The sequence below is a fragment of the Astatotilapia calliptera genome, chromosome 6 (assembly GCF_900246225.1).
Source record: "Astatotilapia calliptera chromosome 6, fAstCal1.2, whole genome shotgun sequence".
Taxonomy (NCBI): Eukaryota; Metazoa; Chordata; class Actinopteri; order Cichliformes; family Cichlidae; genus Astatotilapia; species Astatotilapia calliptera.
Genome location: NC_039307.1, coordinates 3,523,321 through 3,548,865, shown reverse-complemented (window position 1 = coordinate 3,548,865; position 25,545 = coordinate 3,523,321). Strand labels below are relative to the sequence as shown.

At 42.7% G+C, this 25,545-nt stretch overlaps 2 protein-coding genes across 6 annotated transcripts in view; one reads left to right on the top strand and one right to left on the bottom strand.

Moving 5' to 3' along the window:
* Nucleotides 1–5,400: 5,400 nt before the first annotated feature.
* LOC113023576 (potassium voltage-gated channel subfamily KQT member 5-like) overlaps nt 5,401–25,545 on the top strand; it is a 135,153-nt gene continuing 115,008 nt past the window's right edge. For 2 of the 4 annotated variants that reach the window (XM_026169698.1, XM_026169697.1), the window contains exon 1: nt 5,405–6,498. In XM_026169698.1, the coding sequence (XP_026025483.1) occupies nt 6,158–6,498 (341 nt within the window). In that variant the 5' untranslated portion in view covers nt 5,405–6,157. Of the gene's footprint in view, nt 6,499–25,545 lie in introns of all 4 variants that reach the window. The other 2 variants (XM_026169699.1, XM_026169700.1) reach the window with 2 other exon arrangements.
* LOC113023575 (uncharacterized) lies at nt 18,956–25,381 on the bottom strand. 2 transcript variants are annotated; one of them, XM_026169696.1, is made up of 2 exons: nt 21,368–25,381; nt 18,956–21,105 (listed from the first exon to the last, which is right to left on the bottom strand). In XM_026169696.1, exon 1 carries the CDS (start codon nt 25,362–25,364, stop codon nt 21,954–21,956), a length of 3,411 nt encoding a protein of 1,136 aa, XP_026025481.1. In that variant the 5' UTR covers nt 25,365–25,381; the 3' UTR covers nt 18,956–21,105; nt 21,368–21,953. The 2 variants fall into 2 exon arrangements, with proteins under 2 accessions (XP_026025481.1, XP_026025480.1); XM_026169695.1 differs by having other exon boundaries at nt 21,083–21,170.

Genomic DNA, 25,545 nt, shown 5'->3' with positions numbered 1-25,545 from the left:
AAAGGTGGCTGAGCTGCCTTGATCCAAGAATGCATATGTTGTTACTGTCTTGGTTCCTTTCTGGGCCTTGACACGTACTGGAACGATTGGAAGAATACAATCTTCCTTACCGGCCCCAGTCATGCTGAAAGTTGCTGTTGTTTGTACAAGAGCACTTGATACGAACTGTTGAGCAGCCCCCCTTGCTGTTTCTTCTTGTGAGTCCCTATTGGTGATGTGCAGCAGGGTAGGATGCAGTCGAGAGCATTCTTGACAATGGAGCTTGTCTTTGCAGCTGCTACTCATGTGGCCATGTTTCAAACAGGCAAAACACAGTCCTATGCTCCTTAAAAACTCAATCTTGTCCTTGTGAGGCTTGTCCTTGAGCTTTCTGCAGATTTGGAGGTTGTGTTGCTCTCCCTTGCAATAAACACAAGGTTTGCTGCTTGAATCCACTTGGACGGTCCGTGTTTTTGATGCCACTTGTTTGGCACTTTCTGTCTTGTTTTCCATTTGAGGGTCAGTGATTGCTGTTGTAAACACTTTCTTTGGTTTGAATGTCTCTGCATATTGTGGCTTTGCTCTTTGTCTGAATGAGTCCTTCACACCTGTTGTAGTTTCCCTTATATTTCCATAAAGTGGGTGTAGCACGTACCTAACTTGCTTATTGATAAAGTTGACAAAATCCTTAAACTTGACCTTTTTCTTCGTTTTGTCTTGCAGGTCACAAGCATATTTTCGCCACGCTTCTTTAAGTTTGTAAGGAAGCTTGTTAGCTAATGCCCTTAGGTTAGACGTATTATCCAAGTCTTCCATGTAGTTAACATCTGTCATTGCATTGTAGCAGCCGGTGAGAAACAATGCAAAGGACTGTAGTGCAGTGCCGTCTTCTGGCTTAATTGTCTGCCAATCCAAGGCCTCCTTTATGTAGGCTTCAGCTATCTTAAAGTCATCTCCAAAAAACTCTTTGAGCATTTGTTTCGCCTTTGTATAACCCACTGAAGGTTCCATGTGGATGCAACTTTTAACCAACTCATGTGGTTGTCCACTCGTGTACTGAAGCAAATACTGTAGACGATCACGATTATTATCAGTGCGGTTTTCAATTCCATGTTCAATGGAACCGATAAAAGAGTTGTATTCAAGTGGATCTCCGTTGAAAGTTGGAATGGAGATGTCAGGTAATAGAGAAGCTTTGTGATTCTTTACCAGGTACTCAGTGACATTAACTTGCTGAGAAATGGCTTGACACAAACTATCGAGCACAGGTTCACCGGCCCTTTCAGTGCTTGGCGCAGGCACTGTCCTTTCATGCATTGGTGTCTGCACATCGTCGCCATCGTAGGGTGCTGATGAGACGTACTGCGATGTTGGGTGGAATGTGGTTTTAATTTCAGTTTTGCCATTCTGATCATCATCTGCAAAAATGCTCATGTCTGGCTGTGTATCTTCATATTTTTGCAAAACTTCCAGTTTTGCATCTGACTCAGCAAGGGCAGTCTGCATAGCATGCATTTCCTTTTTAGCCTTTATTGCAGCCTCTTTTCCTTTCATTTCTGCGTACCAATCCGCTTCTTCCTTTTCTATTGCCAAACTCTTCTCCAGAGCTGCAGCCTTTGCCTTTAATGCAGCACGCTCCATTTCTACCTTTAATCTAATAGAGGAAGATGTAGAAGAAGATGTAGAGGAAATGCTTCCGCGCTGTGATCCAGATCTACTGGAGCGTTTGCTTGCCGACTTTGATGACATGGACCTATTGTCTGCCTGCTTTCTTGTGTCGTCCTCTCTGTTCTGTTCAGAGAGTTTCATGACTTCATTCATCCACCCTTCACATTTCCAAAAGAAATCATTCAGGGACTTGTTCTTTGGATCAAACCAACTATTTTGATCTTCCAAAAATTCCTCTTCACTCATAAGTTGTTGCAGTTCAGAATTTAGGCTAGCAAAGTCTTGCTGCAAAGAGCTAAAGTCAACTCGTAATTTATTTTTAACGAGGTCAACGTTTGCATCATCTTCCATTAATTGCTCAATTTCTTTTTTCATGCCGGTTAATTGAGAGAGCTTATGTCTACGTGTGTTGACATTTCTAGTCTTGCAGTCTTCCATAGCCTTCTCAGTCATTTTTACAATCCTTTTTCCACTGTTTTGTTCGTCCATGGGTAGCAAAATTCCAAACTCAATCAATACACATGCACCTCAGCAAATTAAAAAAAAAAGGCAAGGCAATTTAAGACTTACGGTTTTCCATCTTCAGTTTTTCCTCGGTTCGGTATTTCCTTCTTACTTTATAGTCAGGCGTTTCCAAACTCCATTAATCCGTGAAGAGCAGGTTTTTTGACTAATGTAGGTTTCCTTCTAATGGAGCCTTAGCTTGACGCTCCGCTTGGTCCCTCTTTCCTTATCCACAAAAAACAAAAAACGAAACCGCAGTCCTTGATAGCTTCTCAATATTTACTTCAATAGTCCAAACAGGTACACAGCAACAGAATTCCAAATTACAAAAACTTATAAAGGTCAATTCAAAATGGATGAAGAGAGATTGCGAGGTCAAAAAACCATATGGCTCCACTCTCCTCTCGCCCAACTTCCTGTTTTCTGCACTATCAAAATAAAAGCATACATTTCAAATTAAACTGCATGTAGGCTTCTACAACTATCATAATATATATGACAGGAAAAGGAAGGAAACATCACCTTTAAAAATAACTATTAAAGTGAAATCTAATGGAAATACTCTGTTGCTGCTTGTATGGCTGGTTTGACCTCCTGGTTCAGGAGCCAATGAGCAGACAATGGAAGGACATCAGGAAGCAGTACACACCTGAGTAATTTGGGCCTCTCTCTATTTAAGTGGCTTCACTGGAAACAATAGTTTTGCATTTACTTGTGATTGCGTGGGTTTTTTAGGCTGTGTGCTCTCATACTGATCTTTTAAGGTGACATGTTTCTGGTTTTGAGCCTACAAACGTGCATTTTCTCATCTTTAATCTTAGATTATGACCCTCCTAACACTAGTCCTTTCCTCTCTAAACTTTCTAGGTGCTTTCTTACTGCACAGTCTGACCATGTTAGGGTTTTGTCTGTTTCCAGCACTTCATTTTAGAGCTCACACGGCTATAATCAGGGTTTTGGAGTCATGTGAAATTGTCATACAATCTTTCCTTTGAGGGGTAGTTTGAGCCAGCCAGTTACACTGAGGTGTAACTGAACGTGGTTACACAGGTGTTACATTTGGCTTAAGTTATATTTCTGTTAACAAAATGGGAAAAAGTAAATCTGAAATGTACTCTTTTTTTAAAATTGATTTACAGTAGAGCATTTTTATTGCTTTGTTCAAACTGTGGCTGATGTAATACTCATACTTCTATCCAATCATGGGTCCAAAATATGCTGCAATATTCTTTAGATTTTGGCTTTGAAGTTGGAATTTAAAAATAAATGAATAAATAATTGTGGAGGAGGACTCTACTCATGTTTCCTATCACTGGTGGTCGGTACATTTCAGATCAACACATTTCATACAGAAACTGAGCTGCTATTAGGAAGCTCTGGAAATGAGTCACATAAACATAGTAATCAAGACATAGGATGAGTAATGAAAAAAGCTAAATGATGATGGGTTTTCATTATGACTGTGGTCAAAACCAGTAAAAGGCTCAAAACAAAGGTCTTTATTCAACTTTTTAATGCAACATTTAATTAAAAAAAATCACCTATCAGTTAAAACTAAACATTTCAGACTTTAAAAACATTGAGCCCTTAATTAAATTGGTTGTTCTAATTTAAACCAGTTTATATATGCCCACCCTTTGGGGTTTTTGTGCCAGGAAACAGGAAGATGGGAACGGTAAGCTGAAACTCATCTGAGCAAACAGCTTCATGCGAATTTTATTTTTAAATGTCAAACTGAATGAGAACCAGAATCATTTGCAGCTCAAAATGAAGCCGTTTTCAGTGCCGCTTGTTTCATAATGCTTCATAATCATCATTCCCAGGACTGCACTCTTCTGATGTTGTGTCTGGAATCTGCTGGTGCCACTCTTCCATCACTGAGAAAGACTGCCCGATGCACCAGTAGATGGAGTAGTTTTGTAGGAATACAGAGCAGAGTTGAGCTCTGAGGGTTATAAAGCAGCTCCTGCAGAATCAATGGATCAAAAACAGCAGAAGATGCACTTTGGTGCTCCCTGACCTTCTTAAATTGTGATGGGACTGACGCCTACCACTGGCACACACACACTCACACCTCATTCATATTGAGAAATTTCATTCAATTCAATTTTATTGACACAGCACCAAATCACAACAACACTCGCATCAAGGCGCTTTATATGGTAGGGTAGACCTTAGAATAATACATACAGAGAGAAACCCAACAATCATATGACCCCCCATGAGCAAGAACTTTGGCGACAGTGGGAGGAAAAATTACCTTTTAACAGGAAGAAACCTCCAGCAGAACCAGGCTCAGGGAGAGAACAACGTGGGAGACGGTCGCATCTGCTGCAACTGGTTGGGGTGACAGAGGAAGACAGAACAAAAGACATGCTGTGGAAGAGAGTCAGAGATTAATGCAGAGAGGTGTAAAGAAGAATTACTGTTTGCATCATGGGAATCCCCCGGCAGCCTACAGCTATTGCAGCATAACTAAGGGGGGATTTGGGAGTCACCTGATTCAGCCCTAACTATATGCTTTAGCAAAAAAGAAAGTTTTAAGCCTAATCTTATCATTAGAGATAGTGTCTGTCTTCCAAATCCAAACTGGAAGCTGGTTCCACAGAAGAGGGGCCTGAAAACTGAAGGCTCTGCCTCCCATTCTACTTTTAAATACTCTAGGAACAACAAGTAAGCTTGCAGTGCCAGAGCGAAGTGCTCTAATGGGGTGATACAGTAAGATAGGGCTTGATTATTCTTGTATGTGAGGAGCAAGATTTTGAATTCAAGTCTGGATTTAACAGGGAGCCAATAAATGGAAACCAATATAGGAGAAATATGCTCCCCCTTTCTATTCCCCGTTTCTCTCCTCTGTTTCCTGAGGGGGGGCCTCTTCTTGGACTCACGGTGGGGCCAGCTTATAAGAATATTCAGCCTGTGTGACTGTGAACAGAAGAGGAAGTTCACACACGAGGCGTAACTGACATGACATTTTCTAACCAAAGCAGTGTTCAGCGTGGCTGCAGTGACACAAAGGAAACAACAGGCCGGGTTGATTCCATTCAGCCTCAGGACCCCCGCAGTTTAGAATCGTCTCTGAGTTTATGTCGGGCTGTTATGTCAGTGCAGCACCGAGACAGATACACAACAGACGGCGTGACAGGTTCAAAATGCACTTCGGCCGAGAAATTATGCGTCTCTGGTGCCACGTGGTTGCGGTGACAGCAGGACAGCAGATGACAGAGCAGCTTTGAAAAGAAAAGGGTGACACTCAAAGGCTTTTACTGTGCCAGTGTGATCAGAGTGATCAGACAAACCATAAAAACGTGTAATAAAGAATAAAGAATCGTAATACTTTCTGCAGATGTTCACTGCGCCTTCCTCTGCGGTTACTTTTCCAGCACAGAAAGTGGAAAATTCTGCAGAACCCGTGTTACCTGATAGACTTTTAAAAAACCAACAACCGGGTGTAATTTTGAACTTCTTCAGGAAATCGAATTACACGAGGAGCGACGGTTCCTCATTTGCATGTCTGCTGTCCTGGCGCGCGAAGACAAAACAACTCAGAGTGGACGCTTCTTTCTTTAAACAGCATGTAAAAGTGAGACACAATCGCCACAGCGACGACAAAGTGTGATAAAGATAAAACCGTCGCGCGAGGGCAGCTCTGATGCGCCTGTGCACGTGGACGCAGAGGCGTGCGTGGAAGCAACAGGCGGTGAAGCGAGAGACGTCTCTCCTCGTGACATCTGTAACTTGTGATTTTGGTGCGAGCCAGCACAGGACACGCGGCGTGGATACCTTCACGCGCGGGAGCCGTTGTGTAAACGCGGAGCGAGAAAGAGGGCGGTCAGAGGAGTGACGGCACACGGTGCGCCGCGCGCTGCTCTCACTCCCAGCTCGGCTTCTGGTGGGGTGCCCGTCGCACGTGCAGTTTGTTGTTCGTGCACGGCGGGACTACCGGCGTCGGGAGACGCATGCTTGAAAAGACCTGCGCTCACTTGACGCCCGCTTTGGTGATGCCATGCCCCGGAACCACAGCGGAGACGAAGGCGGCACCGGGCTCTGGATGAGGACCTCACCGGGGCACCGTACCGAAGGCTACGGCTTGAAGGATGTGGAGTCCGGCGGAAAGATGATGAACAACGCAGGAGACGGCTTGCTGTCGGCCCCCGGCGCCGCAGGTGCTGCCGGGTCCGACAACGCGAGGGGGAAGCAGGGAGCCCGGCTCAGCCTGCTGGGGAAGCCACTCTTATACAGCACCCAGAGCGGCCGGAGAAACGTGCGCTACCGGCGGCTTCAGAACTACCTGTACAACGTGCTGGAAAGACCGAGAGCCTGGGCGTTCATCTACCACGCGTTTGTGTAAGTTCACGTTATGATATGCGTACGGAGTTGTGTGATGCGAGGATGCACACCTGTTGATGGTCCCTGCGGGAGGGTTTGCAGTTAGAAAGCTTGATTCAGTTTGGGGCACTTTTGATATGTGATGGCTGACATGCGCCAGATTCACAGCTTTTGCACATGAAGCAGCTTCAGTGTGAGACTAACAGGTCACTTTTGCGTTTATGAGTTTCATGTGTGCTGTTAAACCCGGATCTCAGGGTCCCGGCGGTTAGGACATCTTCAGCCGTGCTGTGCGCCTTTCTTCGCTTCTCAACCAGCTGTATTTAATTTCCCGCGTGCGATTGTTTGTTGTTGTGGCGTGATAACTGTTCCTGAGAGGGAGGAAGGAAGTCGAGACACATGCTGACTGCAAAGCACCATTTTTTTTCTTTGGTGTGTGTGTTGTGTGTACACTAAGGGGAGGGGTTGCAAAGGGAGGACAGAAGCTGTTTACACACAACGCAAACAGCTCAAGTGTTCACTTTTCTTTCTGAGTCATCATTAAAGCTACTCTTTCAAACTGCATTCTTCATGAGCACATAGGATTTTCCCCTTGGTGTCGTGTGTAGGCTGTGGTCTGCGGTGGCACCTTTCATGTCGCATTCTTTTAAAAGAAATTACACTCGCTGACTGAAAACGGTTTTAAAATTTCCTAGACAGTGAAATCGAAATTTCATGTGTCGTGCGCGGTGATGGAAGGCAGAAATGGAAATCGGATCCTTTTCTCATTGCAGAGTTGGTCCTGTTAATAAATACTGTTCAGTTACAATACAGCAGCATGTTGGTTAAAGAGGACGCATTCTGCTCATTTCCAGCATCATGTTCTTGTTCCGAGGCTCAACTGGAGGTTCACATGATTCCCAGTTCAAAAAACCCAACTTATCTTTTGTTTAACTTTGCTTTTTCAGCTCCTCTCTGTTCAGCATATGCTGATCTATTGATGTGAAACTTTGGCCATATTTAATATGAGCATCCAGCACTGTAACTGTATACATGTGACAAAAAACAAGAAAAGAAAAGAGGGAAATGACATCAGGAAAGACGTTTTAAGTGGCGTATAGAGATGAAGCTCAACTGAAAATTTAAACCAAAAAAACAGATTTCCCATAATATTTATGAAGACAGGTCTGACACATCTGTAACTAAATGAGTTACAGATGTGCCTGAATGACATTTTTGGGTTTTATATATTTAAGTGTGTCTCTATCTTTTCATTTGATGTGCTGCCTCCTTTCACAGTGCTGCATGAATTAGCTGCCATTGTACTGGAGGAGCAAACAAAGAAGCTGTTGGCCTTGGACTCGTATGATCGACTGCGTGTGATGTTTATAACCACCTAACTAGTTGTAGAAAACATTCGGATATATGTTTTTAAAACCTCTGATTAGTCCAGTTCAGTTTTACTTAGAGCTGGTTCACAAAACCAGTCATCTCAAGGTGCTTTACTCTGTAAGGTAAAGCTCTTAATACCTAATACTAGAGAAAACCACAATGATCAGATAAGGAGATGAGCAGCGCTTGGAGGCTGTGGGGAAGAAGATCTCCATTTTAACAGGATGACGCTTCCAGCAGAACCAGGGTTAGGGAGGAGCAGCCATCTTCTCCATTTGATTGGCTTTTCTTTGTGTAGCTTTTTGGCAGTGCAGAGGTTAGAAGGATATGAGATTTGAACCACTGAGGCTATGGAGATGGACATGTGCACAGTCCAACAAAGACATTGCATCCGTCTTATCCACACGTCGAATACTGACTGGCTGAAGAGTTGGTTTGAACAGAAAAGGTAAAGACGACTGAGCCCACCACCAGGAGGCAGAACTGTGGAAAAAATGTCAGTGGTCAGAAAAAAGTACAATTTAAAGCACAAACTGTGATTTCAACAGACAGTTGTAAATGTTTTTGGCTTAAGAAGAAGACGTTCTTCGTATATTATGATCTGTTATCTCTCAGGCATGGGGCTCAGGTAAATGACCAGGAACAGCATTAAATTAACAAGAATGCTTATATTACAAGCTGTTCCACACATTTTTGACACTGCACCCTGGTGACTGTGTGCAGATACAATATGGGTTATTTGGCCTGCAAAGATCTGCCTTCTGACATGGAGTCGGCTGCACGTAAAAAATTAACATTACCAAAACTTTAAGATTGAGCCCACAGAAGCATGTTGCTGTAACTGCATGTCTGTCTTTAGTTCACAGTGAACAGAAGCTCAGTTCCCTGGAAAAGCCTCCATATCTCTGCTGGCAACAATGCAAGTTATGCTCTTTTAACACAGGAATTGTCTTGTGGAAATAAAGGTACAGAGGTCTTTGTTTCCACCCAGTAAAGTTGTCTCAGCATCACCTTTTCATTTTGATGCAAATCGAGCTAGCTGCAAGTTGAGCAGTTTTTCAGCTGTCCATTTAGTGCAGCTCGCACACGGTGAAAGAATCACTCTGCAGACCACAGCTACAACTAGGGCCAAATTTAATTAAAAAACAAAATTGGTCAAAATTTGCAAAGGGCTGGATTTGGTGTGAACCTTGATTTTTGACACGGGGTTTGAATTATCATGCTTGTAGCTGGCTAACTAATGGGACAATAAGTTTTCTCAGTTTCTACAAAAGCTGTTTCTGAGCCACTGGCTCGTCTCACTCCGTACAAGTCTTGCTTCTTTTCCGTGGAGCAGCATCTGCTCCCTGCAGTGTTGGGTTAAAATTGGATAGTACAATCATCAACCAAAAGCTACAATAGCAGCTCTGTGTTACCTCAAAGATAAGCACTGTTAAGGCAGTTTGATGTTTACTAAAGTAGAATTCGACATAGAGACATGGATGGATTTACTAACCCCTGCAAGTGATTCCAGCTGATTTTCAACACTATATTTCTAAGCTTTAAATGTTTCTGTGACCTTTACTCCAACAAACCCTCCCATTCAGATTTGTTTGTATATTAACTAAAAGGCCTAAATTCAATGATTTGCTACAACCAAAATAGAGAATCTAGTGTTTGTGACCAGTCAGGGGTGTGGGTTTGTTTTACAGCCTTTCATGTAAACTGCGTCATGGGCAACATTTTTTTTTTTTTCCAGGAACCAGAATTTTGATTTTTTTTTTCTAAAATCCAGATTTGAAACTTTTGAATTACACTTGCTCTATATTTATTTTTAGCATGAACGTGCCATCGCTTCAGCCCCAGTACTTTGAGCCATCCAGCTTTATGCTGACCTTCCGTATTCCCCTTTATTGGAGCCATAGCTTAGACGTACACCAGTCGATATGCTTTAGTTTGCTGTTTTAGTTAAAAGCTTGACTGAAAACTGCTAATTTACATATTTTATGAAAGTGAGTTAGTCACATACGCCCACAGGGATCTTCAGACTCCTCACATCGGCGCTCTAAAACATTAGGAACGCATGGTCGGGTGGCCTGGAAGTTACTGAATGCTTTTCTTTCATTCCTGCGGCATCAAGCTTGAACTGGAGATGTGGGAGGAGGAGTGAACTCTCACTCGGCCCTTTGCTGTCTCTCCTGTACTGTGATGAATGGAGCTGTGATGGTTAGTGGCCTTGAAGTTATACTGGTCTGCTTATAGGACAGTTGTTGAAGCCGAGTGTGTCACCGTCACAGTTGTTATCTTTGAAATAAGATGACATCCATGTCCATATGATGTCAGACCTAACTGTGGTTCACCATTAAAAGCACTGCAAGCGTATTAATCAATCTTTCTTTAAATCACAACTCAGTAATCGGAGCACTCACTGGCTGGTGTGTAGGGGAGAGTTGGCTCAATGGACAGGAAAACCTGAAATTAACTGAAATTGAAAGAAGCAGCAAGGTGATATTTTGCTTTGGGGTCCATTTCACATTCTCATAATCCAATTATTCGGTGAAACCGGTGGTTTAAATGTGTTTTAGTAACCCAATAAGTACCTAATTTGCAAAGAAAAGCCTTGCATGTTGGGCACCCTCAGAAGAAGGTGGTTAGTTTAAATGCAGGTTTTGCACACGGTGTACCCGATACACAAATGGTAGCACTGTGGGTTAGCTTGGTAATATTGTAAGAGTTTGATAATAAAGAGGTGATTTCTATCATGTAAGCAACAACCAGGTAATGGTCACGAGTATTATCTGAGTATTGTGTACTTGGGGCTGAACAGTTGGAAAACATTTAACGTGCCTTTTTCTGCTCATTTACCCCCATATTCCTTCTTCAACTCTGCTAGAATAGATTTGCATGGTTCACATTTCAAAGTCCTCACCTGCCTTAAAGTGGACCTTGCTGCTGCCTTTAGTTCATCCCCTGTCTGAACTAAGCCATTTAAGCTCCTCCCCTTTGAAAGGAAGGGTCCGTTTTAGCAGGCATTCATCTGATTGGCTGCCGTTCATACACACGAGATTAGAATGAAAGGTGGGTGTGGTTTCTGTGCTCACATGCTTGCCATGATCATTAAGGGATATCCCCCTCTCTGACGTCAGAGTCAAGAATAGAAACAAAACTGTCTGAAACTGAGCATTTTGGGGCAGGAGAAAAAAAGTTATAGTACAATGTTAGGAATGAAAGTCCCAGTATGCTGTTAATAATGTGAAAGCAATGAGGTACTATCGATAATTGTATTATAGGTTAGCGTTAGACTAACATCATCAGAAACATGAAATAAAGTGATAACATAATCTAATCTTGGAATAAGTTCCAAGTATTATCCATTCATGGTTATTCTGAAATATAACCATGGCTGAAAAATTCTTTGTTTCTATTAAAATTCATTCCGGTCGTAGATTAAACCAAACGTTTGTGTGGAAACCCTTTGGTTGGGTTTCTGCGAACTAATCACCAGACATGCAGACATGTTCACATGATACTCGACACCAGAATGGTCCCTGAGGCAAGCAGCAAATTTGCATAATCTCAGTTAAGAACAGGGTGTTTTTCCCGCCTGCTGTGCTGCTTTGTGATGTGAAATAAAAAGACAACCAAGACAGACATATATATTGTTAAACTCCAGTACAAGCTTATTTTTAAAGGTGTCTGGTTTTTAATTTTCTTATGCAAGAAGCATAATTATTGTAATCATGAATGAAAGGCTCTCGGTAAGAAGGACTCAGTGCAGTTCGAAGGGTCACGTGATATCTGAATATGAAAAACTTTTTATTGTTAAAAATGTTATGTAACATTATGCAGGACTTTAAGGACGTTATCTTGTCTGCTGCTTCGCTAAATATTTTTGTAGCTTTGCATTGCTGACATCACAGCTGAGATGTGCTTGCTCTCCACGAACCACCTGCAAAACACTCCTATAGCTTTTATCACTGGGGAGCAGGAGAGCTATGATCACGGAGGTTGGCAGAATGCTGCGATATGGAGGGAAAAGCTGAATTTATGTTGTGTTACAGAGTAAAAACAAACACAAAAAGATAATAGATAATGTCTGTTTTTAAAGGTTCTCTGTGAGACTGTAACGTGGACATGTGCTTCAGTAATAGACTGTATGTAAAAGATGGACCCTACTGCATTTTGAAGCCTTGTTGGAATGTTTTTGTTGCCAGAGGGGTCATATTTGGATGTGACAGTGATGTGCTATGTAGCCAGCTAACTCTGGAAAGCCTTGTTGAAACCTGCAAAAACTGTAAGAGTGAAACACACAGTCAGATACTTGCTAATTAGTGTAACTACTTAATTAGTTGGTGTAACTAAGTAACATCCATTTTCTTGACAGTTAACCCTCTGTACTCCATAATGGCTTCAGATGGATTCTACTATTATTGGAAAAAAAAACATTTCTGTACACTGGATATTTTAAAGTATTCTATTAACACCAACACTTCAGGAATTTAAAAAAAAAACTTATAAGTTTCAGTTAAATATTTTTGCAATATCTTACATTTTTACTCCTGAGTCACCTCAACGCTCTGGCCGTTCGTCTGTAGTAAGTCTAGGATGTCAGTCTGTTTACCTCAGCTGTCAAAATGCCGGGTGTGAGGCATTCGTGCGTATTTACTCTGGAGGGTGTAAAACTAGTGAAAGGAGTCTGATACGAGTCAATAATTCAGCGAAGCACATCGGACATTCAGGCCTAACATTAGCTGGCATAGCGTTAGCTCGCGACTAGCTGTTGCTGTTGCTATAGCCAGCTTGTCTTGAGCTGTACTCAGATAGGACGGCTGCATGTTGTAATTTTAGAGCCTGAACTTGATTTCAGGAGATGAGGCTTCAGGTGAGGAGGAAGAGATCTGCGTTTGTCTCCTGACCTCTCACTCACTCTTCCTGTTGCCTGCTAATAGTCTCCTAATAGGAAGCATGCATGTCTGATTGTTGCATCAGACATACTCGCTCCCTCTCTCTTTACATTATAATAGGAAACACCTTGAGATGACTGTTGTGAATTTTTGCTATTTGAATAAAATTTTAATGAGTTAATTTGAGCATTTACAGTTCTGACTCTCACTGGTCTTCACTGTTTTAGCATCTGTTCTGTTTGTTTCGTTAGCATCAAATTTTTGCAAAAACACTATGAAGGTCAGGTCAAAGTTCTCATCTCAAAAATGGCTCCCTTATGTCGCAGGTATAGTTCGTTAGTTCGTGTTCGTTAGCATCACTTCCTTATTACCAACTGATTAAAATCAAAAGGGGGCGGACTTACAATAACACTGTAAGCGATGGAGAGAAGAAACTGATCCTGACTGTCATGAGCTCTGATCCATTCAGCCAAATAAGCTAATTCTGCACAGTTTAAATAGGGTATTGCTATAGCTTTAAATGATGGCTGTAATCTATATGTAAACCATTTCATGCCCAGATTTTCATACAAAATATGTACTGAATAGATGGGTTTGAGTCTTTTTTAAAGGCTTATGTAAGCAGAGCGTGCCTTTAGAGAGCCTCGTATTCACGATTGGTTTCACATAACACATTGTTTCGGTGTAAAAATAGGTTCTCTTTATTTTATTTCTGAACTCTGCAGAACATCCTCTTTTAAAAATCGTAATGTTTATTGACTGCATCTTAGTTAAATAGAGTTGGTCTGTGTCTGGGCAGCAACGTGGTTGATACGTGATTGATTACTCTATGAAAACAGCATCAAGCTCAGCTTCGTCACGTATTCTAGAATGAAATTGTTAGATAAACTTAACGAGTCAATATTTTAAATTGTTGTGTGATTGGACTTTTTGTGGAAGTTGCTAAAAATATGTAAAATAGTTTTAATTGTTAGGTTGCATTGTAGGTGATTATTATAACTGTAAGCTGAACATTATATAGCTATTACAGCTAATCTTTTTATGATAGCTTAAAACTATTGCTATTATAAAATCACAGTGTATCTTTTTTCGCTAACCTTTTTCCTTTTAAATGGGAGTTTCCTTCCCACTGTCGCCAGGTACTCGCTGTTGCGGGTGTTGTTTAATCCTTGCAGTTTCCTCTTTGTTATTGTCTTTACCTTACAAATAAAAAGAACTCTTCTAGTTGGTCAAATTGGTTAATTAACTTTATTATGTTAGTTAAAATAGGTTGATAAAAATATAACAAATGGTTAAACTGTTTGCAAGCAGTGCAAAGTAGCTAAATGTGATGGTTAAATAAAAATGAATGACATCACTGTTTAATAGAGTAGCAGGTAGAATAAATGAATGACTGACATGTAGATCTGGATCATAGTTGTCCAGATCTGGTATAAAACCAGTTTAAACGAGTACAGTAGAGCATCGGAGTCATGGATGATGAAGCTGACTGTGGAGGTACATTAGATGAAAAGGTCGGGAACCACAGCTGGATGTCTGCTGGATACATTTTTGCGACAGCTGCAGCACTGAGCCCGCCTTTGTGCTGTACCGAGCCGGTCGCGGGGCCTCGCTGGCCCTCTCTCCTGTCCGTGCACATGCGTACACAGTGCCGCCATTCATCTCACCTCTGCATTAACGAGCTCTTATCCTTCCAAGTATGTTCAGCGGCAGGAAAACACGCAGGGGAAATGGCGTTTCTCCGCCTCAGGTTTCTGAACTGGCACCTCGAACAGCCGCGGTGCACAGAGTGGCGATATGGACTCACTGCTCTCACTTGTTAAATATCTATCAGTTGGTTTGTTGTTAGAAATACTTGGATTTATAGACTGCAGTAAAGGATGCTGGCTCATCCTGAAAGCTGTGTTTGATAAGCTTAGGTTATTGGGCCTGTGAAGCCAACAGACAATAAAATGTTTAGTAGACATCTAAATGACTAATCAGAGGCTGCTCTAAATCCCACTGCAGTTGTGTATTATATTTTGAGTTGTCATTTGTTACCCACCCTTTTAAATTCTCACTTAGAAATATCTCTGTTCCCTCTAAGCCTCCTTTTTGTTATCATTTCGAGAGGTTTGCACTCTGCTGTGTATGTTATACATTTGCTTAACCTTCACAGCATATTGGGGTATTTTGCACACTTTAAGGCAATCTGTCACCTTTTCAGTAACTCAATGGAAAGAAACTTCCAGCATAAAGCACTAGTAAGCACAGCTGACCTGTATGTGAAGAGGAGCCGGCCGGCATGATCTGTGTGGTGACAAACCAGAGGTGTGATTCTTTACTCAGATGGTGGCTGCCTCACACTGACACTGTGAAAGTGAGAAGCAGACGCCGTGTCAAGAAGGTTTATGATGTGAATTTATCTTCAGATGCTTTGACGAGAAAGAGGCGAGTTCATGAGTGGAAAAGGGGCTAAACAGTTTCTGTGATGGTTTGTTTGACGCAGTAGCTTTTGCATGATGTTTTAGGCATGCTTCATCTAAACGTGTGCGACATCAAGGCTGTTTCTCGAGCACCGTTTGATACGGATCAACCACAGCCCAACTATCACAACCTGCACATCTTTGAGCTGGTTCGTGTTTGTCAGTCGTCATAAATATTTTGTTTCACTTTTAAAAAGGGCCCCTGATTACTTTAAAAGGAAGACGCAGTGACTATTTACAGCACGGCATATAAAGTAAGCTACACCTCCTGTGTTCATGCTGTCGAAGAAACTGATTGAAGACTCCAACAGTGTGTCAAATGTGATTTTTAAACTTATATTTCCGATGAATAAAGAGCTCTGAGGCCAGGAATAGATTAGTTGACCACGAGATTAAAACCACCTGTCTAATAGCACGTAGGTTGCCTTTATACAGGCAGAATAGGTCCAAGCAGTCAGGTCACAAGTCCTCATCAGTTTAATACAGTCCTACTGGATTGTATTGATTGTATTGATGATGGTTTAAATATTAAGAATAATTCTTTGCGAGTTGCCGCTATGTAACATTCACGAGGTTTAGTTTCTTTGCGTTAACCGGTGAAGCTTTGATCAAATTGTGTTTGAATTTGAGAAGCATGTTGGGATCTTTTTTTTTTCTTGAGCTGTTCCCAAACATTTTTGCCACAGTGGCGGGGTGTCTTATCCTCAGAAGACATAATGCGCACGTTTTTCAGGGCGTGCTGTTGCTGTAGGCGCTTGTCATTGGTCAATAACAGTGCAAAAGTTGATTGTGTGTGTCAAAGTAACACCACACGAGTGCCAGAACCTGAGCTTTTCATCCAAACGTTGGATCATAATGAGATGATTAATTGCTTGGCGCTCCTCATCGCTGTGACATATTCACTGTTTTATTTTCCTAGATAATGGATTAGCAGTAGTTTTTAACTTTTAGGGTGTACGCTTATTTCTTCAACTGTAGAGTTTTCTTATGAAGGCTAAACAGAATTGTTGCATTTTATATATATATGTTGTAATTTCCTACTCTCATGTCCTTTCACCAGATTCACCGAGACTGCCCTCATGTCCTCTCAGTCCTGTGTGAGTTATCATAAAGAGCTTGATTTTGAGTCTGACAGAACTTTATTATTCTCTGTTATTAATGACGTTGTATTTTATTGTTCTAATCTATATAAAGAAGTCCTCTCAATAGTTTCGTTTTTTTTACCCAGTTGTATCATAAATGGTACTTTAGTATTTTTGCATTATGTCTTAGTTGGAAATCCTGGTATCGTGTTCTTGCTGCTCCAGCACAAAAACCTCCAGCCTGCCGATGTTGACTTTTTCACCATTTAAAACTGGATTCACTTTGGAGACTGGATAGAATAGGAGATGAAGAATAAAGCCTCCAATGAGTGTAAGCCAGAGGTTTGGCCTATTTTGATGATCTTTTATGCATAAACGCAAATCCACTTCGAAGAGGCCTATCTCAGTTTACCGAAGAGGTTGTATTCTTAAACTTAATTTGATTATAAACTATTTACATCTATAATCACAAGACGCCTAGAGCTGTTCCTTCCTGACCTGGTGGATGAAGACCAGACAGGGTTCATTAAGGGGCGACAGACACAAGACAATATACGACGCACATTGCATATAATTAATGAAGTTAATAGAGAAAAAATCCCAACAGCCTTAGTGAGTTTAGATGCTGAAAAGGCTTTTGACAGAGTCTCTTGGATATTTCTTTTTGCTGTTTTGAAGAGAATGGGCTTTGACAGTATCTTCATCAAGTGTATACAATCCCTGTATCATAGGCCAATGGCTAGAGTTAAAATAAATGGGGACTTGACAGACAGCTTTGAGCTCTTTAGAGGAACTAGGCAAGGTTGCTGCTTGAGTCCAGCTCTTTTTGCTTTGTATATTGAGCCTTTGGCTCAGTATATACGGCAAAGTACAGACTTAAAAGGGGTTTTTGTTTCCAAACTTGAACAACGAATAGGTCTTTTTGCAGATGATATAATTATATATCTACAGGATCCTGATACGACCTTTCCTTGGCTGTTTAAAGCATTAAAATATTTTGGTAAAAACGCAGGATATAAACTAAACATCGTAAAGACTCAAGTACTCTGTCTGAATTATTTCCCCAAAGAATTATTACAAAATGAACTTAAACTAAAATGGGATTCAAATAAGATCAAATACTTAGGTGTCTATTTAACTAGTGATACAAGTACTTTATACGAGGCAAACTATGTGAAGTTTAGTAACACAATCCAAAAAGATCTGATTAAATGGGCTCCGCTTGTCAAGGACCTTAGCTCAAGAATAGAGGTAATAAAAATGAATGTGCTTCCCCGGTTATTGTACCTATTCACCTCATTACCAGTCCAAATAACAGATGCACAGTTTGGTAAATGGGATAAATTAGTTAGTAGATTTATTTGGAAAGGGACAAAGCCAAGAATAAGATTTAAAATACTCCAATCAGGAAAAGAAAAAGGAGGACTTGCCCTCCCGAATTTCAAGGAATATTTCTATGCAGCTCAGCTGAGATATACTGTTTATTGGTGTTCATCAGAATATACTTCAAAATGGAAGCATATAGAGTTAAATTATTGCCTATCATGTCATCCACAAGCAAGATTGGGAGAAGAAACTACCCAGCCCACGAACAAAAATCTCATCACTGAATTTACTATTAAACTCTGGTGGACAATAATGAAGAAATATAGAATTACAGAAGATTGTAAATTGCTGATTTGGCCTGCATACTCTCGAAAATTCCAAAGTGGACAATGGGATAGCACATTTTTAAGATGGGTCAATAAAGGAATTACAGCAATGTGTACATTAATAGATGGGACAACATTTAAATCTTTTGAGAATCTACAGAAACAATTCGGATTGGATAAATCAGATTTATTTAGGTACTTTCAATTAAGACACTTTTACAATACAGAAATTAGAAAGAAGCTCTCGAGAGAAAGAAATCGTATAATAGGAACAATAACAGGTGCATATAAAAATCTTCCATCAGGAATTCTGTCGAAATTATATGATGGCCTACAAAATTCGAATAGGAATGAAACATTATATATTAAACAAAAGTGGGAATCGGAACTACAAATTGAGTTGTCAGAGGATGATTGGCGATCCTTATGTCTCACACAGCATAACTCCACTAGCACTAGACGATGGAGAGAATATGGTTGGAAAAATGTGATTAGGTTTTTTATTACTCCGTATATCAAAAGCAAGCAGTTGAAAACACCCCAACAATGCTGGAGATTATGTGGAGACTGGAACGCCAATCACTCACATGTGTTTTGGAAGTGTAAATATATTAAATCATATTGGGAAAGAATCGCGGCAACAATGACGAAGGTGCTGGGGTATGAAGTACTGTGTGAGGCACGAGTAATGTATTTTGGAATATGGGAAAATGTAAAAAAGGAGGACTGGTATTTGTTTAAGATTATGTTGTTGTCAAGCAAAAAGGTGATAACAAAGAATTGGCTGAAAGCGTCTTTAAACTGAAGACTGGATGATAATCGGGACTATTGTGACTTACATGAGACTCTGACAGACACAAAACGACAAAATGGATAATTTAACACATATACTCTCGTGTTTTTTTTTTTTTTTTTTTTTTTTTTTTTTTTTTTGTGTGTTTGTTGTTGTGATATATTGTCTTGTCATACAAGAAAAAGTACTGGAACTGGATTCACTTTGTGTACATGGACTCAGCACAAACGACATGACACATTAGATATCATGACTGTTTCATGAGCTGGCCTCAGACTGTGTTGTTGTATAGTACCTATATGTAAATCACTGTGCCCGTTTGATGCCAATCACAGGATGGTCGCGGCTGATGGAAATTGCCTGCTGCAGGTTTCATGTTTCTAACCTCAGTTTACTCAGAGGGAGTTCCCCTCTCTCTATTGTCGGGGGCTGCCTTTCTAAACACAAAGACAGGCCTTGTCACAGGATACGCCTGCACACATGCATTGTGGGTATTGTACCTTGGTGAAGAGAGACATCATTTAGGTAAACGGCACCTGTTTGCTTCCTTTGAACGCCGCCTCGCTCCAACGCCTCCCAGAGCCTACGGTCGAGATGTCGGGAGTTTCATTCCGGTGACATCTTGAAAGTCTCGCAAACCAAACAACTAGTAGACACCATTACCGTCTGGCTTCCCCTCTCTGAAAAATGTCAGATTGTACTTTCACGTTTGACAGAAACCCCAGCCCACTGCCGCGAAGTGAGCCTGCCATCGTGGGTTAGGGGGTTTTCCACCTGATTGCCCCTTGTGTCTCACTCCCTGATAAGAAAGTGTTTTTGTGGTTGTTTGTCCCAACCAGTCATTTCACAGGTTCCAATCTGTGTGAATGAGTCACTTTTAGTGTAGCGAAGCTCTTTTTTTTCATACAGCTCTCTGTGTTAGCTCCCCTTTTCTTACTGCATTACTTCCAGTGTTTTCCAGCTGTTTCCTCCTGCTCTTATGTGACCTCACCCCCATTGTCAGCGTGACAATGGGAGGGACGTCAAACTTCACTCTCTTCCAAGAAGAACTCACAGTTCTATCAGAATGACTGGTGAGTGGGGTACCAGCGCTGGATAGACATCACTTCAGTCTTCATCTCTCTCCCCTGACAGTGCTATTTGTTTGCCTTTCTGTCATCAGAGGGCTTTTGTTGGCCCGTGAGAGACTGGTCTTTAACACAAACAAAGAGAGGAGCGAGTATCATGATCTTTTATGGCCCCGCCCTCCCTTTTAGCCTATTTTTATTGCAGTTTTAGTCCTCCCTGATCTCTAACTGTTAATCAGAAATGTGCTAGCAGATGCTTGCCTGGAGGGGTACGGAGGTGGCACGCCAGTTGACTAATTTCTGTGTGTAGCAGTTCATCTGATGTGGAGTGTGACACAAGCGGACTCAGGCCTAATAACTGGGTTTATCTGCTGACAGCTGATGTGCTTCAGAATAGGCCTCATACGAAACGCACGCACAAACACGCGTCCGGCCTCCTAATATGTTTTTAGATAATCAAAAACACCAGCCAGCTGTCAAAGTGTCAGAGAAATCCCAGAGTGAAAGGGGCAATTTTGGGCACTTATGTGTTGCCATAGAAACTGATGCTGTCTTCTTGAGCTTGTTCAAGAGTGATTTTATAAAGAAATGGATGGATGAAAGATGAAAGGATGTGCTGGGTGGGTTCCAACAGGCGAAAACAAAGAGCACATTCTCTTACCTGTGTTCGTACGATGGCTGTGGCGGCCCACGCTGCGCCGCCGTCGCCCACCGTGTTATATTGAGTCGTGTATCAGCTAGTTTTAGTGTTTGTTATGTACCTGTAGGAACCTGTAACACAGCCAATTCTCTAGCCAGCGCTAGATATTTGAATTCGTCAGCTGTTCTGGTCACTGCTACAGTTGAGCTGATGGAGGATGGCCTCAGGTATCGGTGATGGTCAGATGCATTGACTGCGATGCATTGTAAAAAGATCCAGGCACGTGTTATGAGTGGATTCTGTTTTTTGCCTCTTCAGCTTATACGATAAACTCATGGTCACCAATTACAGCAGGCTAAATCATTCATCGCTGTATGTGAACGAGGCTCTCCCGCTGGTGTGATTCTGCATTCGTTCTCTTCATGCTGGAAGTAGGAAATAAGCTCCCTGATGTGTGTGTACCATAAGCATGTCTTTGTGTTTGGCTGCACAGTATGCATTATAGGGGCACAAGTGCACTTTCACCCCTTCCCTCTGTCCCACGTCCTAGTGTAACCGGTTTCTGCTTCATCCCGCTGCAACAGTTCGGCCCAAACAGACTCCTCGACTCTGCGTTGTGTTGTGTTTTTAAAAAGACAAGGAGTCTCTGATCGATCGTTGCCACTTTATTTCCTGAATGGAAACAACGGTGTTGTATCAGTGCAAATGGCTCGCCACACACCACTCCGCACAGCACACTACGGCAGAACATCTCATTAGCATTCCGCTTTAGCATATAGTTTCACACATTAATAAACAAATGAAAAGTACATAAAACTGGTATTGGACATGTGTCCACTAAGCACTTATTACACTCAGTGCTCGTCAGCTAATCAAACATGTTTTATGTGTCTGTACTACTTAGCTATATTGTGTGCGGAACAATACAACTCACCTCTCGTATGGCTACGGCAGACTGGCAGCGATTACTGCAGCCAGCCTCACCTAACCAGCCACACCGAGAGGGGGGGGCGCTGTTTCCCCATTACACTGATATTTGTGGCAAGTGGAATAATACCACATAAACACTGTTACATTCCCCCCTGCTGAATTCCACTTGCACATTCAAATAAACAAACACCACAAACAAAAAAAAACACCCTTAAAAAAAAATCAGGTACACCAATCACCATAACACAAACAGAGGACAAAAACCCAATAATCCTCAAAAAAAAGAACAAGATAAAAAAATCCAATAGCTAATCTATAGCTATCAACATGTGATAAATCTGTTCAGTAATACCAGGTCGTACAGTCACAAAGAAAATTCAGTCAGAGGACTATCCCCAAAGGAAGTAGAAGAAGAAGTTGGCCAGACCCCTTCCAAAAAAGAACAAAATATGCCAGTTACATATTTCATCACATCATAACTGTACGCCACTCCGACACAGAAAAATCAACGACAAATAATCAGTTTCAATTCTAAAGATCAAAGTCCCACTTCAACAACAATAGAATCAACTCACAGTTATCAACAATATTTACACTTTAACAGGTCTCTGATGCATCATTTCAATCAACCTGGAAACAGGCTTAAGTAACCGTCCCACTCTCGATCTAGCACGGGTCCCCACCATCCTGCTAACATCAATCGGGTCTGCGTTGGGTGGAACAACTGTGGTTGAGACATGACCCTCAATCGTAGCTTCATTGTCCTGGTCACTGTCAGTAATGGCTGCCAACTCCGAAACAGAGGAGGCTGCAACTGGGGCCACAGACATAAGCAGGTCAGAATGTTGACCACCAGAGGTGGCATCTACCTGCTCCTCAGTGTCAACAGGGGGAACACTGGTACAGGCAAGCTCTCGATCCACCATGCTGCCTTCTGGTTGAGTAACCTCTGTCATCAGCGAGTCGCTGGACACTGCAGACGGTAAGTCAGACACCCAAGCTCTCGTCCTGTATTCAGCCGTGCCCACTGATGAGTTGCAGACAGCTTCTCCGTCGCATCCAACCATCAGCGAGCCAGACTCAGAAAGCTCATCTCCATCATCCTGAACTGAAACACCACTGAGAGGGAGGAAGTTCACTGGCATTATCAGGTTGCGATGCACAACTTTCACTTGCCCTGTGGAATCATCCATCAGCTTAAAGGTGTGACTCTCATCATTTTTGTCAAAAACTGTATAGACAACACTCTCCCAGCGATCAGCAAGTTTTCTTTTGCCACGTCCCTTTTTGTTGGCCAAAAGGACGCGATCACCAATCGCTACTGGGGCTCCCCGCACTTTCCAGTTGTAGAGGTCCGTGTGACGCTTCAAATTTTTGCGTGCCACCTCCTGCGCCAAATCCATGGCTTCTTTGAGGTCCCTCCTCAATGTCTGGACATATCGATCATAGTTCATGATGTCTTGGTGCTCAATAACAGAGCCAAAGATCACATCAATTGGCAGTCTTGGCACTCTGCCAAACATCAGCAGAAATGGCGCATAGCCAGTTGTCTCATGGACTGTGCAGTTATAGGCGAATGTGAGAGCTTTCAGTGCCTCAGGCCACCTTTGCTTGGCTCTTGGGGGTAATGCACGAATCATGTTGCCCAAGGTACGGTTCATCCTCTCGCAGGAGCCGTTTCCCATCGGATGGTATGGGGTCGTGTGGGACTTCTGGACACCTGCCACATTCAATAGCTCGGCAATGAGCACACTCTCAAAATTAGCTCCTTGATCAGAGTGAAGGCTTTTCGGAAAGCCGTAGATGCAGAAGTAGTTATGCCAGAGTTGGTGTGCCACTGCCTTAGCAGACTGATTGGGGCATAGAAAGGCCTGAGCCATCTTAGTAAAGTGGTCTGTGACCACAAGCACATCCACGGATTTGTTCGCTGAATCCTCCGCAGACCAAAAATCTATGCAGACCAGTTCAAGGGGCTCTGATGTTCTGATATTCTCCAAAGGTGCTCTCGCCTCTGGCTCAGGCGACTTGCTAACAACACACCTTCTGCAGCACCGTACATACTCTGACACATGCTTGGCCATACCAGGCCAGTAGAATCTATGCCTGGCCAGATAAAGTGTTCTTTGTTGTCCCTGGTGACCGGCTTCATCGTGGACGCCTTTCAGTACAGCGAGCCGCAAGGTTGGCGGAACAACATACAGATAAGTCTTTGTCTTTGAGACGGGATTCTTGGAGACTCGATACAGCACACCATCCCTCACAGTTAACTTGTCCCAAGCCCTTAGAAATCTCTTCGTATCAACCGGTTCACTTGCCCGCTCCCTCTTCGAGGGTCTCCGTCCCCTTTCCACATAGGAGATCACTCTGCATAGCACATCATCACGCCGCTGGTGTCCCACTAGGTCATCATGCGAGAAGGGTTCAGAGTCAGACTGGTTTGGCGTAAGCACAGTCTGAGAGCATTGGGGCAGAAGGCGAGCATGTGGCCACACCCTGGACTCATGTTCACTATGGGCCTGGAAGACAGCTCCCACCTCAGAAGATGTCAGCATTCCTGTCTGTGCAACAGCCGTGCACTGCGAAACAACAGGCTGGTTATTGCTTGAGGCCTTATCAGCTGAGTGAACAGTCCATCTGAAGGCCTCCTGAACCCCACCAGTGGCGACTGCCTCTGCCAGAAGTTCATTATATGGAACCCTTATCAACCGGTGGGAGGCCCTGGGGTGCACGAAGGGCTCCCTGCTCAGCGCGTCAGCAACCACATTTTTAGGACCAGGAATGTACTTTATGTCAAACTGAAAAGGCGCTAGCTTTGCGATCCACCTCTGTTCACATGCATCCAGTCTTGGCTTAGAAAGTATGTAGGTGAGAGGGTTATTATCCGTCCATACGGTAAACTGATGACCCCTCAACCAGTGATGGAACTTGTCGCACACCGCCCACTTCAATGCAAAGAACTCCAGCCTATGCGCTGGGTACTTGGACTGTGCATGATTGAGTGTCTTACTGGCAAAGGCGATCGGTCTTGATGTAGAAGCTCCAGAAGGAACTTGCGACAACACGGCACCAAGGCCACTGCTGGAGGCATCAACAGAGAGCAAAAAGGGCTCCTCAAAATTAGGATGGGCCAGGAGCACTCGATCCAACAAGGCCTGCTTCAGCTCATTGAAAGCTGCCCTGCATTCATCCGTCCAGTCCTCCTCACACAGCTTTTTACGCACCAGCCGGTGCTTTCGCCGTGAACCACGAGGGCCTTTATCCCCAGATGTCAGCCGAAACAGAGGTTTTGCGATGGATGAGCAGTTCTCAATAAATTGTTGGTAGAACATTACCATCCCCAAAAATGAGCGGACCTTCTGTTGGGATGGGACACTCGAACCCTCTTCCATAAGGTCTGCCTCTGTAAGGGATGTAATGGATGCTATTTTGTCAGGGTCTGACTGTATCCCATCAGCATTTACAATGTGCCCCAGGAATTTCACAGACTGTCTCAGAAAATGGCACTTCTTTGGAGCCAACTTAAGGTTGTGAACCTGGAGTCTCTGGAACACCATATGCAAGCGCTCCAGTGCCAATTCTTCTGTCGGGGCAAAAACCAGAACATCGTCAAGATAACACAGCACACTGAGGAAGTTCTGATCCCCAAAAATGCCTAGCATCATCCTCATGAAGGTGGCTGGACTATTGCACAGTTCTTGTGGCATACGATTATATTCGTACAATCCAAATGGAGACGTAAATCCCGTGTACTTACGGTCCTCCTCATGCACCTCCACATTATAATAACCCGAAGTCAAGTCCATTGTGGAGAACAATCCGTTCCCTCCCAAAGCAGCCAGTGCGTCAGCCGGATGTGGGAGTGGGTGAGCATCTTTGACAGTTCTAGCATTAAGCCAGCGAAAGTCATTACAGATTCTCAACTCACCGGATTTCTTCCAAACTAAGACCAGGGGTGATGCAAACTCACTGCAAGACTTCCGAATTATTTCTCGTTCCTCCATGTCATTCAGAGCCTGTCTTAGTTTTTCATAATGAGTCGGTGACACACGTCGGCATGGCAACCGGAATGGCTTGTCGTCCACAACTCGAATTCAATGTAGGCAGCCGTTAGCCTTGCCACAATCCAGCTTGTCTCTCGAGAAGATAGACTCAAACTGGGCTATAAGGCCAACCAGTTTTTCT